This window comes from Lethenteron reissneri, chromosome 8 (assembly GCF_015708825.2).
Source record: "Lethenteron reissneri isolate LAM-NWPU_2019-01 chromosome 8, ASM1570882v1, whole genome shotgun sequence".
Taxonomy (NCBI): domain Eukaryota; kingdom Metazoa; phylum Chordata; class Hyperoartia; order Petromyzontiformes; family Petromyzontidae; genus Lethenteron; species Lethenteron reissneri.
Window position 1 is genome coordinate 5541481 of NC_083786.1, and position 19491 is coordinate 5560971.

Consider the following 19491-nt stretch of genomic DNA (forward strand, 5'->3'; position numbering starts at 1 on the left):
CCATCAACCAAGATCTCAACAGTATACCTCGCCGTCTACTCGGGTCCCGATCCCCATTGTGCAATCGCCCTGCCACCGGAATAGAATCTCGCCCAGATCTGGAAGAATGGTGAACGCCGACGTCGAGTAAACGCCCTATTTGAGCACCAACCATCCTGGCATTGACAATCCTCGAACACACTGGTGGAACATCAACTGGCCTTTGTGCCACATCTTCGTAAATGGAAAATCAAAGACAAACCAGTGACTGGCCATGCAACCCAAACTGGAGGTTAAGCAAAATTACACAAACTTCTCCGCTGAAGCCATCTCGTCATGGATAGCAGACCTCGACATTGGTACTCAGCTCCTGAACACATTTCGGCTGCTATCGTACGCAAGGATGGAATCGCTCAGCAGTCTCCTCACTGCTCACCGCTGGCGCTGCGGGAGAGGTGATAGAGGGACCTTACGAAGGTTTCTCCATCGTTCCGAATGTGCCGGCTAACACTGCCACCTGTGCGCGCCGTTAATATTTCATGGCACGTCCCCTCAATTCTGAACAAGTTGTGCAGTGACAGATTGGGCTCTTGTTCACGTAACAGCCTCAAACAGCACCTGTTAAATAATACAATCTGTTCCGGCTGCGAAAGTGGTGTTCAGACCTGGGTGTTCGGCACGCTCACATCGCCGGCCGTAGGTTTGTCGGCAAATGAGTTGTTCCGAACCGTGTGCGGGCACCGGAGCCAGGATCGCTCCCAGCGCGGTCGGGAACGAGCATCCCGCACGGCACCGCCGCCTTCACGCTCGGAAATCCCCACGTGGCGACACCTCGTGAGTCGCTATGCCGGCTTGCGTTCCAGCCGGCCAGCCTCTCCGGGTTGACAATCCACGGACCTCCGCACCCGGCACACCACGTCCAGTATACAACTCACTATGGCCTTGGTTACGAGCCGTGTGTCACCTACTCCAGTTTACCATTGACCCAGAATATTAAATGAGATATTTTTTCTGAGTTACCATGTTAGCCAGCCTGACGCCATCTCTATAGCACCACCACCAATAACACAAACACTAATATCACAATGTATGTTGACCATCTTTCGCACACAAAAAGCAGTTCTAAAGTAGAGTTTTCGATCTAGATTTAAAAGTGCATAGCTCCAGTGGCTTCCGAATATGAGAAGGGAGGGCCGTTCCGGTCGGCCACAGACACGCATCTGAAAACACGCGATGCAGTGACCGTCTGTTTGATGGTTGGCCAAAAGCTGCTGCAAGGTGACCGGAGTTGAGCGATGGTTTATAGTCCTTGACGAGATCAGCAAGGTGCATTTGTGGTAAGCACTTGGTGTGTAATGAGTGCGACCTTACAATGTATTCGTTCAGCAACCTGAAGCCAATGCAGGCTCAACGAGCACCGGACTGACATGGTCGGATCTTGCAGTACCCGTTGAAGATGCCAAATAATGTTGTCCACGATGCAGCTTGCTAGTGTTGTTTTGCCAGACTTCCCGTAAGTATAGAGTTGCAATAAAAGAGCCTTGTCGATACCATGCTACATGTCACCGTGTTGGCTATGTCACGACTCAATAGTGACCGAATGTGTCGTAGAGCGCCGATATAGAAATTGCAGGACCCAACTAGATTTTGCACGTGGTGATCAAACGATATTCTGGTCGAGTATGATGCCGAGGCTGTTTCGAGGCGAAAACTGAATCCTGGAGTCTGCAACCACCACACCTGATCCTCCCACAAACGCCATCAACACTACGCATATCACGATGCGTAGATTGGTCCATTAAATTGAAGCTTACCCTCGCCACCATAACCACGCGGTCCACTCATGGCCATAGCTCCTCCAACGTCTCACCGATCTACACTGGGCCACTCCGCGCCCTCCCGACCCCTTCCCAGTGACCACCCACACCAAGATCACAGACACCACTCTCCCAAGCCAACCCGGACTTTGGGGTTAGGGTTCGAGACCCGGTCTGGGGGTCTGGTCGCCTCCTGCAACCCGAATGGCGGGGCTCGTAAGGAGACGGGACACGATGACCCAGGCAGAGCGCGCCATTTATTTAAGGAGGATTCAGACAGCGAGGATGCACTTCGATCAAACGAGGCAAATGCACAGGGGGGGGGGGGGGGGGCAGGACCACGGGGCCCCTCACCGCTCCCTGGAGGGGGTCCCCCCTCACACGCGCCCCGTTATGGGTGAGGGTCGCATTCCGATAACGAGCAGGAAGATAACGTGAGGTCTACACCCACATACACACAGGCCCCTACACCCCCCCTCCACCCACATACACACAGGCCCCTACACCCCCCCTCCACCCATACACACAAACCCCTATACCCCCCCCTCCACCCACATACACACAGGCCCCTATACCCCCCTCCCCCCCCACATACACACAGGCCCCTATACCCCCCCCCCCCCCCCACATACACACAGGCTCCTATACCCCCTCCCACATACACACAGACCCCTACACCCCCCCCCCTCCCCCACATACACACAGACCCCTACACCCCCCCTCCCCCACATACACACAGACCCCTACACCCCCCCTCCCCCACATACACACATACCCCTACACCCCCCCTCCCCCACATACACACAGACCCCTACACCCCCCCTCCCCCACATACACACAGACCCCTACATCCCCCCCCCCCACATACACACAGACCGCTACACCCCCCCCCCCCCACATACACACAGACCCCTACACCCCCCCTCCCCCACATACACACAGACCCCTACACCCCCCCTCCCCCACATACACACAGACCCCTACACCCCCCCTCCCCCACATACACACAGACCCCTACACCCCCTCTCCCCCACATACACACAGACCCCTACACCCCCCCTCCCCCACATACACACAGACCCCTACACCCCCCCTCCCCCACATACACACAGACCCCTACACCCCCCCCCCCACATACACACAGACCCCTACACCCCCCCCCCCCACATACACACAGACCCCTACACCCCCCCCCCCCCACATACACACAGACCCCTACACCCCCTCCACCCACATACACACAGACCCCTACACCCCCTCCACCCACATACACACATGCCCCTGCACCCCCCCCCCCCCACATACACACAAACCCCTACACCCCCCCCCCACATACACACAGACCCCTACACCCCCCCCCCACATACACACAGACCCCTACACCCCCCCCCCCCCCCACATACACAGACCCCTACACCCCCTCCACCCACATACACGCAGGCCCCTATACCCCCCCCACATACACACAGGCCCCTATACCCCCCCCCCCCCCCACATACACACAGGCCCCTACCCCCCCCCCCCCCACATATACACAAACTCCTATAGCCCCAACAACCGCGGTTGGCCACTAAATGGCGATGACGTAATCACGATGCTTGTGCCAGGCTCGGTGCACCTCCCCCCCCTCCATACACACCCACACACACCGCTGTACCCCCAGCGACTTGCATGGCGCACGCGTGGCACTCACTGGTTGTTGGAACTGCACGAGACGTATGGCTCAGTAGTGGACACCGCCGTGGGACAGAGACCCCCTCAATCCGGCGGGGGGTGGGGGGGGGGTCGACCGTAGAAAGTCACTCGGCATGAGAGGAGGTGGCCCCGCGGCGAGCGCGGAGTGGGAAACGTGCAGAGGGCGCGTGGTGCGGTCGTCACTGTTGGAGGGTGGCGGTGGTGGCGGTGGTGTCGAGCGGCGCGGAACGGCACGGCGAGGGTGGCGAGTAGCAGCTGTGACGTGTGGTGGTGGTGTCAGCGAGCGGTGTATCGTGGAGCAGGCAGCGTGGTGGTGGTGGTAGTGGGGAACAGGAGCCATCACCCTGACCCTGCCGCTCCCCTGACACTTCACCCCCCCTCGCATCAGCAGAGCACTGAACCTGCTCCTCACCTCCCACCCCATCTCGCACCTCTCTCCCTTACACCTCCCCCCTCACACCGCCCCTCAGCTCCACTCCTCGCCCGTCGCCCTCCACCGCACACCTTACCACCCCTTGGCTTCACATCACCTCCACGGATCACCTCCACCCCCTCGCCCCTCACACCTCGCACTGCCGGGAGTCGGCTCCGAGACCACGGGGCGCGGCGAGGCCGTTGGGCAGCACGAGGCGGGCCCGCTCGGCTGCCGCGGCCTCCCCGGGCAGCTTGAAGTCCACGTAGTACTCCATGGGGATACCGGGCGGCTCGGCGGCCACGACGCTGCCGCGCAGGCCGCTCCCGAGGCCGGCCACCAGCCCCGCGCGGGCCCAGCCGGCCCGCTCGGGGCCGCGGACCTGCGCCTCCTGCAGCCTGCGCAGCGTGTCGGGGTAGCGGCGCCACGACGCGTACGTGACGAGCAGGATGAGGCCCACGGAGAGGAGCAGCGCGGCGCAGCCGGTCACCACCTTGTGGAGGGGCAGCCGCTCCATGTCGGCCTCCGAGCCGGGGGTGGCGCTCGGAGCCGCCGGGGGCGGCACCGGGGGCTCCGGTGGCGGAGGGGGCCGAGGGGGCGCCCGCGGCACGGAGCGGTTGCTGTCGGCCCCCCCTCCTTCCGGGGCCGCGGGCGGAACGCGAGGCCGCGGCGGCGCGGGCTGCGCGGGCGGCTCAGGCCGCGCACTGCACACGGCGCGGCCGTGCATGGCGTCCAGCACGGTCGTGCCCTCCAGGTGCTGCGGGGACGTGCACTTCACGGAGCCCTCCCATTGGCCCCGCGTCTCCCACAGCCACTCGGCCAGGGGACACAGCGGCCGCTCGCACTCCCAGCGGTTCCCCGCGGCCGTGATCGTGCGCAGGGAGCGCAGGGTGGCGAGAGCCTCGCCGCCGAGGACGCGCAGGCGGTTCGAGTCCAGGTGCAGGGTCTGCAGGTTGGGCACCCCGGCCAGCGTGTCGGCGCTCAGCGCGACAAGCTCGTTTCCGGCCAGGTCGAGCTTGCGCAGGCTGCTCCACACCCAGGGCGGCTCTCCACGGATCACCTCGGCCACGCGGTTCCACTGCGCGTACAGCATCTGCAAGCCCAGCAGCCGCGAGAAGAGCGCCAGGTTGAGGCGCACCAGCCGGTTATTCTCCAGATGCAGCTCGGCCAGGCGCGGGAGGCCCGCAAACGTGCGGCGCGACACGCTGCGCAGGCGGTTGTGGCCCAGGTCCAGGAACTCGAGGCTGCGACAGTCGCGGAAGAGCAGCGGCGGTAGAGCGCGCAGGGCATTGGCGCGCAAGTGCAGGGTCTGCAGCTTCCGCAGGGCGCCGAAGAGGCGCGGCTCCAGGCGCCGCAGCCGGTTGTAGGAGAGGTCCAAGTTGCGCAGGTTGGGCACGGCCGAGAAGGTGGAGTTGGAGAGGCGCGACACGCGGTTGGAGGTCAGGATCAGCTCCTTGAGCTTGCGGATCCCGCGGAAGGTGTCGGCGGCCACGGGCCCCACGTGATTGTGGTCCAGGTAGAGCCAGGTGAGGTGCCGGAACCGCGCGAAGGCCCCGTCTCCCAGCTCACGCAGGGCGTTGTAGCGCAACGAGAGGCCGTGCGCCCGTGGGGACGCGTCGGCGGGGAGGTCGCTCAGACCCAGTGACTCGCAGTAGATGATGCGGCCGTCGCAGCGGCACCCTGGCGGGCACGCAGGGCGCGCAGGGCCCCGCGCCGAAGTGCAGAGCGCAGCACCCAGCAGCGCGCCCAGCCACAGGGGCGGCCCCGTGCCGCGCCCCATGGCGGAGGCCCTCAGCGGCTCCAGCTTGGGCCCATGGCTGCCCCTCCCTTGCTCGCCTCACTGCCCCCCGAGGGCCCTGCATGGCAGTTGCATCGGATCCACGTCAAAGCGGAAGTTGCAAAGCGTTCACCGACCATAAAAGGCCTCCTTCCTAAGCTACACGAATGTCACCACGAGGCAGGTCCCCGAGTACCACGCCGAGAAACTGCTGTGCACAGGATAGAGACCTGGGACAGCTCCGAGGTCTGCACAGCATCCTCGTCCCGATGGATCGCTCGACATGGAAACCAAAACAAGTGGTTAAATTCTCGAGAGACCACGTGGCGGAGTTGGTGACATCGTTGCACGGGGCAGGGCCAGGAGACGTCCGGTGAAGCAATGGCACGAGTCCGTGAAGTGTGGGGTGACAGATTGTGACAAGTATGAGTGTCGTGCTCAGAAACGATGGTTACCCTGGGCATGCGAGGGCGTGTGCTTGCGCATATCAGGAGTTATGGACCAATAATTGGTGAAACGTTTGACACTTGCAATTGGTTGTTTATTGTGTGGAATTGCTTACAATTGACTCTATTAGGCTCATTCATGTGTAAGGGTTGTGGAAGGACACGTTAGTGTGGCGTCAGGACACGTAGGTACACCATGAGTCCGTAATGAAAGGTAGCTGGGACACGGCTGGGAAGGGAAAAGCAGGGGATTGACTAAGGACTGGGGGAGAGATTTCGCGTGAGAGAAAGAGGGGGGGGGGGGAGTGAGGGGTCAAGAAAGAGGGCAAGGGACAGGATTGGCGGAGAAGAACGTCGTGATTTTTATTTTATTTTTATTTAACTTGTATTAATTTAGATTTTTTACCTACGTGACTTTACCGAAAAAACCTAAGAATATGAATACTTGCAGTCACGAAAGCTTCAAATCTAGAATTAGAAGAACCTGCAGGAAGGTTCGAATAATATCGAGGAGAGATTGTCGAGTGTCGGCATTAGAACCGAGTGATTAGACGAGGGAGGGAGAGGCGATGGTACTCTCAGCGTTGAATCCTCGTGAACCCGCAAGAGATTCCAAAGCGGAGCAGTGCGCGTGAAGAAAGAGAGGAGTGTTGTGACCTTCAGTGGGGTGGGCGAGTGAGTGAGTGGGTTGGTGAATGGGTGAGTCGTTGAGGGAGTGGGTGGGTATGTGGTTGAGTGGATGGATGGATGAGTGAGGGTGTTGTTGTGACTTGCAGTGTTGTTGGTGGTGGTTGAACACTGCGGATGAGACGAGTGTCTCGGTAGACCGAGAATGTGTGAGGCTGGCTGGGGCATAACTCGGAAGGCGGAGCAAGCATGACCCCACCATCACCGCTCTCGCCTCGCACGCGATTTTAGCCGGAATCCATCAGCATGCAGCTCCCGTCACGTGATCCTAATTACCGCCACGTGACTAATCACAGCCTTTAATCAGCCGCCGTCACGTGACGTTAACCGCCGTCGGACACCACCGGCACGTGACTAATTACCGCCAGACGCTGCGGCACGTGACACTAATCACCGCGAGATGCGCAAGGTGGTGGCGGGGGCGGGGGGCTGGGGGCGGGGGGCGAGCCCCCGCCCCACGGCCCTCTCCGCACGCGATGTTTGAGCAGAATTCAATTGATTTGAGAATTGAATTCCAGGAATGAGACAAATGTTCCGGAGCCGCCATAAACGAGCCAAATGTAGACGGATGTGGCGGTGGTGGAGGACGGGGTGGGGAGGGGAGAAGGGGGCGGGGGGAGAAGGGGACGGGGGAAAAGCGGGGGGGGGGGGACGGGGGAAAAGCGGGGGGGGGGGGGGAGGGCGCGGAGCCATGGGGGTTGTTTTAGATCAGAGCTCAGAGTCTGCGTGGGAGGTGGGATATTGGGGGGCAGGAGGAGTGGTAAACGGTGCTGGTGGGGGGGTGTCCCCGTTTCCACGATGCCGTGATGTAGGCGGTGGTGGCAGGGGGTCGGAAATAGACGCTTTTTATGTAGGGCCCCACAGCGCAAACATTCAATGTAAAAGTGTGTACTGCTAAATACCACTATTGTACACCAGTGTTTGGGGTCTCACGGGGGTGATTGCTCTCCACCCCTCCCACCCTGGATTCGCCACTGGGCTGCGTTGGTGGGATGGTGGTGATTGTGTTGAGGTGGTAGCGTTGTTGGGGTTGTGGTGGCCGTATTGGGGTTGGCGGTGGTATCGTTGTTGATGTTGTGGTGGCGATGGTAATCTGGTTTGCAATGGTGGTGTTGCCATTGTGGTGGTAGTGTTGAGATGGTGGTGGTAGTGGCGGTGTGCTCATGGTGGGTATGGAGTTCGGAGTGGGCTGTTATTCACGTGACAAAACGAATACTGGGGATGGGTCCAGTCGTCTCATCGCCCTTCGTTTTATACACGACGTTGAGTTCACCCGTAAGGGAAACCACCTGGGTTTCACTCCCGGTGTCAATAATCAGCGATTCTCACTCCACCTCCCTTGCCCACACCGCCTCACCTCTCCACCCTCCTCGTCCCTCGAACGCCGCTGGGAAGGTCTAGGGTGACAGGAGAAGGGGATAAAGTGGACCCCCTGTAAAACCCACGACCCCCATCTAGTCTGAGATATCCCCGTTTAATAGCAGGGTCCAGATCCGACCATTCTGCACAAGCATTCATCTTCGTTACCGCTTGGGTCTCAACGCGACCAGGGATAAGGACCTAGGTTCCTCCATAACCTGGGCTCCACGGACCGATAGACCCGAAAACCCCAGACCCTCAGACGCTGGTACCCCCAACAAAGCTGACACCCGGGACCCACAAACCCCGATACCCCCTCCCCAAACCCTAGAACCTAAAGACCTCCGATCCTGAAACCCGGGCCCCTCCCAGACACCGATACCCCGAGACACCCAAACCCGGAGACCGTCAGACACTGGAACCTGAGACCCCCAGTGGCTGGGTCGGTCCCGTTAACCCCAGACTGTGGGACTCGGGACTACCAGAACATGAGACGCTGAAGCCATCAAGTCCCGGGCCTCCCGACCCTCGGACCTTGAGACTCTGAGAGCTCCCGGGATCCTGAGACCTGGGGGCGGGTGGGGTGGGGGGTGAAAAGTCGCCCGCTCACCTCGCGAGGACCGGCCGGGTTCCCGTGCGCGGCGCGCCGCCTTCCATCGCGCGCGTCTCCTCCTTCCCGTGCTTCCCTCGTCCCGGAGAAATTGTGAACGGATCAGGACCTGGGCCGACGAAGGAATGGAGAAACAAATACAAGACTCAGCAAATAAATATAAACAATGAATGAAGGAATGAATAAGATAATCAGGGAGCCGGCTGCGGATTGAATTCGTGGAGCGGATCTCTAACGCCCGCAGCCCAAACGCCCAACGCTCGTGTGGAGGCGCTCACAGCGAGAGCAGGGAGATTGGGAGAAAGAGAGGGAGGGGAGATGGGGAGGGAGGGATGGAGGAAGGAGAGGGAGAGAGCGCGGGAGATGGCGGAGAGATGAGAGATGGGGGGAAAGAGGGGGAGACGGAGGAGAGAGGGAGGGAGAGCGGCAGAGAACGGGGAGGGTGGGAATAAAGGGGGAGGGAGAGAGCTACGGGGAGGACGCGTTCGAGAGAGAGTGATGGAGAGGGAGGGGGGAGAGAGAGGGGGAGACGGATGGTGGAGGGAGGGAGGCGGCTCGTTTATTAAACTTCACGCGTAAAGAGGCAAAACCACGGCGCGGGAAATGCGGCCAGGGGGAATGGGAGAGATGTGGGGGGTGGGATGGGGTGTGCAGCAGGGCTTCCCCGCGATTTGTGGGCACCTGCCGTTAAGGGACACTCTGAAATCAACTCAGAGATTACCCTTGCAGCTAACCATCACGGAATAAACCACCCTCCACAATCACAACAACACCTGCACTCATCACCGTGGAGCGCGAGGGGAGGGGGTGATTGGGATTCTTCGGTGTGTGAATGAGGGATGTGATGGTGGGTGAGGGGTGCTGTGGTGTGTGGGTGAGGGATGGTGAGCAGTTGAAACAATCGTGCACTTTTCTTAACCCCCCCCCCCCCCGCCTCTGTTATAAAAACTATGAAACTGAACCATTTTTTTATTTTACTAGGTAAGGCCCACTCAGCTATAGCTATTTTTCAGACCTGGCCACAAATTATAGCCCAACGAAGTGGATTATCATAGTGTGGAAATGTATAGCAGCCAAATACTCTAAAGCAGGGGTGGGGGACCTTTTTTCTGCCAAGGGCCATTTGGATATTTATAACATCATTCGCGGGCCATACAAAATTATCAACTTAAAAATGTGCCTGTCATATTTGGTCAAACATTTAATTAACTCACCCCTAATGTGATGGCTGGAACTGCTCATCTTTGGCGAGGCGTGTGATGTTAGCTGGTATTGATGATGTTGCTGCTCGCAACTGCTTTTCCAGGTTTGCTCCTAGATTTATTGAATTTCGAGTCCCGCCTGCGGTTGCCTTGGCAGGGCCACACCAAATGATTTCGCGGGCCTCATACGGCCCGCGGGCCGGACGTTCCCCACCCCTGATCAAAATGCACGTTTCACTGATTGTTGTCCACCCAGCAATGTAAATGGGTTCATCGTAGTTGGTCGAGCGGCAGATCGCGTGTGGTGGAGCAACGTGTGGGTACGCCCACCTCTTCCAACACGAATGCCCAGCGTGGAAGAGTAGGCCAGATTCCCTCTAGCGAACGGCTCTCTAGAGCTGCCTCCAGTGAAGGCCCCTTCCGCCAGCAGTGACGCGAGTAAGACATTGCAGGGCTGCGCCTTAAGCTTTCACCTGAAACACGAGGTCGAGTGGACCGTGCGCTCAGGGAAGCCGCCTTGCCGTTTGAACGTCCGCGCGTGCCAATCGGTGCTGACATTCACCACTAAAATTCTCCTGGACACGACTCCCGGTTATCTATTCTTAAAACGGTTATTGGTTCACCGATTGTGGCGTTTAACGATCCTGGTCTAGATTACCCGTAGTTATCGCCTGTTACCTTGGGTGACGGGGACGAGATATGTGTATCAGGGAGTAACGAAGATGAACACGGGTAACGGCGTAACCATGGGTGACGGAGGGTAAGGACCCGTCACGTGGAGACGTCGTTGCCGTGGTGACGCCTCCTCGTTAATTGCGCGTGTGGCGGTGACCCAGATGAATGCGAGAGTACAGACGGGAGCGTACAGAGTTGACAGAACAGGCAAGAGAGTACAGCGAAGAACGTACAGATGGGATAGTGCATCTGTACAGATGAGAGTACAGAGATGGGAGAATACAGAAGAGAGAGTAGTGTACAGGGTGGAGAGTACAGAGGGGAGAGTACTGGCAGTATAGGCTATAGACTGCACAGGAGACAGGGCAGTGGGCCGAGAATAGATGAGAATACGGAGTGGAGAGTGCAGGGAGACTACGCTGGAAAGCGCGGAGAAGAGAGGAGTGGAGGAGGAGAGAGTGGGAAGAGGGCGCTGGAGAGATGAGGAGCTATGAGGTGAGGGCGAATGGGAGGGGGGTGGGGGGTGGGCATACGCCCGGAGGGGGGGGGGGGGGGCTCTGGATGGAACCTCGGGCGAGCTGAAAGAGCAGCGGATAAATAAATGAGACAGCGGGGACCCCGCCCCTCGCCTCTCCCGCAGTGGAGCGAGAGAGGGGGGGGGGGCGCTGCTTCTGCTCTGCTGCTCCTGAGGACTGAACAGGGCCGCTCTCCCCATCTCCGCCTTTCCGTCTTTGTCTCTCCCAGCCTCACTGTCAATTATGAATGAAAGGGGCTCGACCCCATCACCACGCGAGCGTCGCCCGCGGCACGAGATGAACCTCGCACCCCCCCCCCCCCCCCGCGAGCCGGAGCCCAAATCCCGGCCCCTTCCCAACCTCCTCCTGAGCCTCACGAGGTGCCAAGTGGAACCACGAGATCCAGGCTCGGATCTGAGCCGGGGCCCACTCCTCTCCATCTATCCCCGCTCTCCTCCCCTCCCTCCCCCATCTCTCATCTCCCCCATCTCTCCGCATCTCCCTCTCCCAACCTGCCATATCTGATCCATGACCTGTCTACACTGCCAATCTCTCTCCACATCGTCTCTCTCCCCTCCATCTCCACATTCTCACCTCTGCCCTCCCGCCATCTCACCGCTCCCTCCCCCCCATCTCCCCTTTCTCACCTCTGCTCTATCTCCATCTCCCTTCTCTTCACATCTCTCTCCCCTCCATTTCTCCTCTCTCTGATTTACATCATCTCCCTCCTCTCCCCCTGTTTTGCCAGGCGATTGAATCAGCGGGCGCAGTAAATTATTTAATAAGGCTCCGTGAACCCACTCCACTGCAGTATTTATTTTACCGCCCCCCTCGCCATCATCTCTAATTTATTAATTCCTCCGACTGGCCGGTGGGGGGAGGGGGAGGATCGCGTCACGAGGAGGTGGGCTCAGCTGCTGCTCAGCTCCTGGGGGGCTCGCGGTGTGCCGGGCAGTGATGAACAAAGGCAAAAATATTCATATTCTTAGGCTTTTTCGGTAAAGTCACGTCGTGATTTTTATTTTTATTTTACTTTTATTAATTTTAATTTTAAATTTTTACCTACGTGACTTTACCGAAAAAAACTAATAATATGAATCCTTGCAGTCACGAAAGCTTCAAATCTAGAATTAAAGGCAAAGATCCCACAACACCCCCTAATAGACTGTCGGGGCAAGTGCTGTGAGCGAGCAGCACATACGAAGGCCGGCACGGGACGCTAGGGGGTTGAGTGGCCAGCACCACACCCGGGAATCGAACTCGGGTGGCCGGGATCGTAACGCAGTGCGCTCCGTGTCCTGCACGTGCACACATTGTGTCCCCTGATACAAAGACAACGATCTCCCATATAGCCTTATAACAGTGGGTGACCAGCACCACGCCCGACCGCCTTTGTCTCCTGAGTGGCAATGTTTACACACTGAAAAAGGTGCTTATTAGAGGCTGAGTCGACCTAGGAGAGGGCCAGGATCGGTTCAGATTATCGTGACTGGTGTTGGCCGTGAGCGGGAATCGAACTCGTATTCGTAGCGGAGCGCGCCAACCACTACACCACCGCTCCCCACGTGTCCCATTACACACGAACACAAACTCTCTATGCCATGGGACGAACCAGACAAAATAAACGCAACTTAACATAATCGATTCTATTGAATCGTGATAATATATTATATCGCAGTGGTGGAGGGATTTTGTGGTGGGTGTGAGGGTGAGAAACTGCTGGTGGGGGTGGTGGTGGTGGGGTGTTGGTGGTGGGGGTGGTGGTGGTGGGGGTGGTGGTGGTGGGGGTGGTGGTGGGGGGGGGGTGGTGGGGTGGTAGTGGTGTTGGGGTGGTGGTGGTGTTGGGGCGCAGCGTTTAGCGCGATGCGCTACGAACCCGGCAACCAGAGTTCGATTCCCGCTCACGGCGAACACCAGTAACGATTATCTGACCGGCCCTGGGCTTCCCATAGGTCGACTCAGCCTTAAATGAGTACCTGGTGAGCTGTGTAAACGTCGTCACATGTGGGGGTGTGTGTGTGTTGGGAGGGGGGGTTACACGCATGAGGAGCCCCGCTCCCGTCTCCATCCATCAAACACAGCCGCTCACTGAGCTAAGGGCCCCCATGCTCACTGAAGGGTCACATGGGGGGGGGGGTATTATTTATTATTAAACACACACAATGTCACTGGTGTTGGTCAAACATCCCAATGCAAGGATCCTCCTGAAAATAATCTTGCGATTCAGCGTGGCCTTCCTGGGGTAAAAATATATATTAAAAAAATATATACGAATCAGCGTTGTCGTTGATAAATTAATTAGGATCATCATTAGCATCGCCATTATCATCAGCGGCAGCCGCAGGGCCGGCACGGCGCGTGCTGCTGGAAGCCACGTGGTGCATCACGTGCACCACGTGCGACGCCGAGTCGCTGTGACGAGAGGGCGCAGTGACGAGGAAGCGACTAATGGAACACGGAGAGCGCGGCGAGAGTGGCGGAGAGCGATGAAGCTGGGGTGGTGGGTGGAGAGATTGGTGGTGGGGGGGAGAGTGGTGATGGAGAAATGCAGAGAAAAGACGAAGAGCATGAGAGAGAGAGAGAGCCACAGGAATACTGAGAGAGAGAGAGAATGTGAGAGAGCGTGAGAGAGAGAGGCCGCGATTCTGATTAATTTCCCGAGGCCACGCATGGATCCCAGCAGCAGATGGAGGCGAAGACGGGGGCAACGGAAGAGGGGGTAGGGGGGATGCACAGACCCCCCCTCACTCATCGCACACGGACCCCCCCGCCACTCTCACTCATCACAGATAGACCCCCACGCATCACACAGAGACCCCCACTCATCATACAGAGACCCCCCATTCTCACTCATCACAGACAGACCCCCCTCACCCACCACAGACAGACCCTCCACTCATCACACAGAGACCCCCCACTCTCACTCATCATAGACAGACCCCCAACACATCATAGATCCCCCACTCATCACACAGAGACCCCCCACTCTCACTCATCATAGACAGACCCCCTTCACCCACCACAGACAGACCCTCCACTCATCACACAGAGACCCCCCACTCTCACTCATCATAGACAGACCCCCAACACATCATAGATCCCCCACTCATCACACAGAGACCCCCCACTCTCACTCATCATAGACAGACCCCCTTCACCCACCACAGACAGACCCTCCCACTCATCACACAGAGACTCCCCACTCTCACTCATCATAGACAGACCCCCAACACATCATAGATCCCCCACTCATCACACAGAGACCCCCACTCTCACTCATCACAGACAGACCCCCTTCACCCACCACAGACAGACCCTCCCACTCATCACACAGAGACCCCCACTCTCACTCATCACAGACAGACCCCCTTCACCCACCACAGACAGACCCTCCCACTCATCACACAGAGACCCCCACTCTCACTCATCACAGACAGACCCCCTTCACCCACCACAGACAGACCCTCCCACTCATCACACAGAGACCCCCACTCTCACTCATCACAGACAGACCCCCTTCACCCACCACAGACAGACCCTCCCACTCATCACACAGAGACCCCCACTCTCACTCATCACAGACAGACCCCCTTCACCCACCACAGACAGACCCTCCCACTCATCACACAGAGACTCCCCACTCTCACTCATCATAGACAGACCCCCTTCACCCACCACAGACAGACCCCCACGCATCATATACCCCCCACTCATCACACAGATACCCCCCTCCTCACTCATCACATAGAGACCCCCCCCCCCACTCACTCGTTCTGCCACCGCCCGGTGATAGATCACACGTGCTCATTATTCTCGTCCCTTCGCAGTGTGTGCACGTGTTCGTATGTGTGTGTGTATATGTGTCGGTGTGTGCACACGTGTTAATGTGCGTGTGTGTACACGTGTCATTTTGTGTACACGTGTTCGTGTGTGTGCACGTGTCAGTATGTGTGTGTGTGTTATTGTGTGTGTCTACACGTGTCAGTGTGTGTGTGTACACGTGTGTGTGTAACCTTATCAGTGTGTGTACACGTGTCACTGTGTGTGTGTGTACACGTGTCAGTGTGTGTGTGTACACGTGTCAGTGTGTGTGTGTACACGTGTCAGTGTGTGTTTGCACTAGTCAGTGTGTGTGTGTATACACGTGTCAGTGTGTGTGTGTACACGTGTCAGTGTGTGTTTGCACTAGTCAGTGTGTGTGTGTACACGTGTCAGTGTGTGTTTGCACTAGTCAGTGTGTGTGTGTGTACACGTGTCAGTGTGTGTTTGCACTAGTCAGGGTGTGTGTGTACACGTGTCGGTGTGTGTGTGTACACGTGTCAGTGTGTGTGTGTGTGTACACGTATCAGTGTGTGTACACGTGTCAGTGTGTGTGTACACGTGTCAGTGTGTGTGTACACGTGTCAGTGTGAACACAACAATGAGCGGGGCGCCGTGGGGCTAAAACGCAGCGAGATGGCACAGTGGTGAGCACAGGTTGTGCATCTTGCCAATCATCGCAATCGGTCAACCCATGGCACCTGGGTCTGTTCCATGACCTCCTGCCAGCGAGCCTTCGACATTTCCCGTGGCCTCAAAGTGCACCTAGCCTGCCACAAGCCCCGTGGTGGCGTCACTGCCACTTCGTGGCGATTGGCGGCTGCTGTTGTTGTTGTTGTGTGTGTGTGTGTGCGTGTACACCTGTGTGTGTACACGTGTGTGTGTACACGTGTGTGTGTGTACACGTGTGTGTGTACACGTGTGTGTGTAGATGTTTAGTTATTGGGATCGCTTGGGACTCGAACTCGTCGATCTGAATTCGATTCCCGCTCACGACGACTACCGGTGACGATTATCTGAACCGATCCTGGGCCTTCCCTAGGTCGACTCAGCCTCAAATAAGTACTTGGTGCGGTGCGTAGTAAACATCGCCACTGGGGAGACAAAGGCGGTCGGGCGTGGTTACTGGCCACCCACCCCCACGTGTGCCGTGCCGCTAGCAGCACTTGCCCCAACAGTCTGTTGAGCAGTGGCGGCTGGTGATATTTATTTTTGGGGGGGCGCATTTTTTTTATTTTATTGAGGGGGGCAAATAAATATAAAGCAGTACCAAAAACCATTTTGACTACTTGAATATAAATTTTGATGATCTTTATTTACATTTCAGACCAAAAGAAGTACCAAAAAGCATGTTTCCTACTTGAACATAAATGTTTCTCTTTTATATACATTTCAGACCAAAGTACCAAAAAGCATGTTTCCTACTTGAACATAAATGTTTCTCTTTTATATACATTTCAGACCAAAGTACCAAAAAGCATGTTTCCTACTTGAACATAAAAACGTTAGTTTCATGCTATTATCAATATGGCTGCGGCTACTTTCATGACGTTTGCATTTGTCAGAGAGATGTTTGAGGTCTCTTACCCCCGTCGTTGTCCACAAAACTTCAGTGCCGACACTTTGAAATAAAAGACAGGGAAAACAAAAAAGAGAATTGCTAACATCACATCCAGCCAGCCACCTCCGTTTCTCATAACAAGCGCGGGTGAAGCTTCGTGTGTAGCTTCGTCCTCTGTCACTGGCCTGCTGCTGGATTTGTAAATCGGGTTGGTCCGGTCCGAGATCCTTTATCTTTTTTATTTCTTCCAGCGAAAGCCTTGTGAAAGAGTTTTTTTGTAAATAAATTACAGAATTTGGATGAACTGCTGCCATTGTTTACACAAAAAATTTGATCAGCCTAGCAAGTGTCAAAGTGGTGTCGCCTTCGCACTCGCAGTAGTGGCCTACAGCGTAAATTTGAATGACAGGTGACGAGAACCAATCAGATTGGATAAAATAACATGTATCCAATTCTGATTGGCCAGGGACGCAACGACTTGCGCCCCGAGGAGAATCTTTAAGAAACCAATTAGAGACCAGCTTCAGGTCACATGCTGTCCGAAAATGTAAAGTCTCACATAGACATCCATTTGTCCGGCGCCCCGCATGAAACACATTGAAAAACATAGAAAATAGTTGACCGATTAAAGCCAGTTTTTATTAAATGCTGATGCTTTTCTTACTACCAGCCGGCACATCGTATGATAAAAATATTTTATTTATGTATTTTTATATAAATTTTGCATATGTATATTTCTTGAATATTGATGGGGGCGGCGCCCCTGCGCCCTCTATTGACGAGCCGCCACTGCTGTTGAGGCTACACTGGGGGGGGGGGGGGGGGGCGGGGGTCTTTGTCTTTGTGTGTTCTCTGCCTATGTGTGTGTGTGTCTCCGCGCCGGGTAATATTGGGAGTGCAGCCTCAGACTCCAAATCAAATTAACCCGCAGTCACCCGGCCCATTAGTGGCGCGGACCGACCGTTACCACGGCGACGGATGGGCGACACGTGCCGTGGGGGTTCGGGGGGCTGCAGAGAGGGGGGTAAGGGGGGTAAGGGGGTAAGGCGGTCCCGGTGTTGGTTCAGTCTCCGCTCCCCTTCATTTAGCCCCCCCTAACCCTTCGTGTAACTCGAATTGGCACTCCCGGCCACCCCTGCGCCCTGCACACCGCCCCCCTGCACCCACCCACCCTGCACCCCCCCCCCCCCTTAACCACAGCCCCCCACCACCACCCCCCGCACTGATGAATTCCTGCAAATTGATGGTGTATCCCGCTGGGAGGGAGCGGATCGCAGAGGGAATGAATCACAGCGGGAATGAATCGCAGACACAAATTGACCACAGCAAGAATGAATAACGGGGGGGGGGGGGGGGCGACTGAATGACGCAAGATAATCGGCGAGCGAATTAATCGCAGAGAGAATGAATCAGAGAGCGAATGAATCACATAAATAACGAACCACAAGACCTTGGAGGGAAGGAAGTGGGGGATGGAGGAGCCGTTCTCACCACCGCGACCTGGCCATTGTGAGTCGCGGTCAGGGGCCTCTCTGCTGCGAAAACGCGAATACCTCCCGCGAGCGAGCAGCAGTTTGATTGAGAATGGTGATGATTGTTCTCTCATCTCCACGGAGACCAAGGTCCCCGCTTAAATAAAGGGGAAGGGGGCGGAGGAGTGGGGCGAGGTGGAGGCTGAGGCGCAAGGAGGGGGGGGGGGGGAGTTGATTGAGCGCGGCGGAATGGATGCTCCAGGGGTTGTGAAGGTCGCCCGTGGCGGGGGAGCCGTGGCTCAATCCTGCTCCAGCGAGCGGGGCAAAGCCTCCAAAACAAACCAAGGCCACGGGCGCGAGACCGCCACACTCGCCTCTCCCCCGCTCTCCTCCACCTCTCTCAACCCCTATCCATCTCTCTCCTCGCTCCATCTCTCTCCGCCTCTCTCCACCTTCTCTCGACCCCTATCCATCTGCCTCCTCCTCCTCCTCCCTTCCCTCTCTCCGCCCATATCCATCTCCTCCCTTCTCTCCCTCTCCATCCCAATGCATTTTCCTCCGTCCCTCTAAATCTCTTCCCTATTGCGCTTTTACGCACGCCCGCTGTTCGACACGCGCACTCTCTCGCGCTCACCCTCTCGCCCTCCAACAGTCCTCCCCCTCGCTCTCGGCTTTGCTTCTCACCCCCCCCGGGCCGCCGCTCACGTGGAGGCGCTCTGAGCCAGTGCCTGTCACGTGGGTTAAATAAAGGTCTCCATTCATCCTGCACTGAGTGGCGGTGACGTGAACACGACGCGCTCCAGGAGAGTTCACACGCTCACACTTTTACACCGACACGCACACTCACGCATGCATTGACACACACACTCACACCTATATACCGACACGCACACTCACACCTATACACGGACACGCACACTCACACCTATACACCGACACGCACACTCACGCATGCACTGACACACACACTCACACCTATATACCGACACGCACACTCACACCTATACACGGACACGCACACTCACACCTATATACCGACACGCACACCGATACACGGACACGCGCACTCACCCATCCACTGACACGCGCACTCACGCACGCACTGACACCAAGGCCGTAGCTATGGAGTCAACATTGGGGGGGACCAAATCGTCCAGGGGGTCGGGGCCCCCCCCCCCCCCCCAGCAAACAATCTCAATCTGAAAACTCATCTCCTGCCATTGCCTGTCTAAAATATAAAAATTTACTAATACATAGGATGGACTTTTTATTTATTTTTACAATGTCTAATAGTGTATTTATTACATTGCTCTGTTTTTTTCTTTTTCTTGTTTCATTGTATGTAATGGCAGAGATTAGGGATTAATAAAGTACAACCATAACCACAATCATATAAACAGAAATCTATTTTATACCAATATATTGGGGGGGACATTTTGAGCATATTTGAATATTGTGGGGGGGA

The 19491-nt window shown here is 56.8% G+C and overlaps 1 protein-coding gene across 6 annotated transcripts; it reads right to left on the bottom strand.

Annotated features, from left to right (window-relative positions):
* Positions 1–3353: 3353 nt before the first annotated feature.
* Positions 3354–18047, bottom strand: LOC133360352 (leucine-rich repeat transmembrane neuronal protein 3-like). Of its 6 annotated transcripts, none has more exons than XM_061579073.1 (3): positions 18005–18047; positions 8783–8891; positions 3354–5759 (listed from the first exon to the last, which is right to left on the bottom strand). In XM_061579073.1, the coding sequence occupies exon 3, from the start codon at positions 5681–5683 to the stop codon at positions 4052–4054; it is 1632 nt and encodes a 543-aa protein (XP_061435057.1). In that variant the 5' UTR covers positions 5684–5759; positions 8783–8891; positions 18005–18047; the 3' UTR covers positions 3354–4051. The 6 variants fall into 6 exon arrangements, with proteins under 6 accessions (XP_061435057.1, XP_061435047.1, XP_061435025.1 ...); XM_061579063.1 differs by lacking the exon at positions 18005–18047 and adding an exon at positions 16581–16662; XM_061579041.1 differs by lacking the exon at positions 18005–18047 and adding an exon at positions 10458–10706.
* Between the last annotated feature and the right edge of the window lie 1444 nt (positions 18048–19491).

What these genes read in the sequence shown, in the direction of transcription:
- LOC133360352 (XM_061579073.1), bottom strand. Translation starts at nt 5,683, where the DNA reads ATGGGGCGCGGCACGGGGCCGCCCCTGTGGCTGGGCGCGCTGCTGGGT.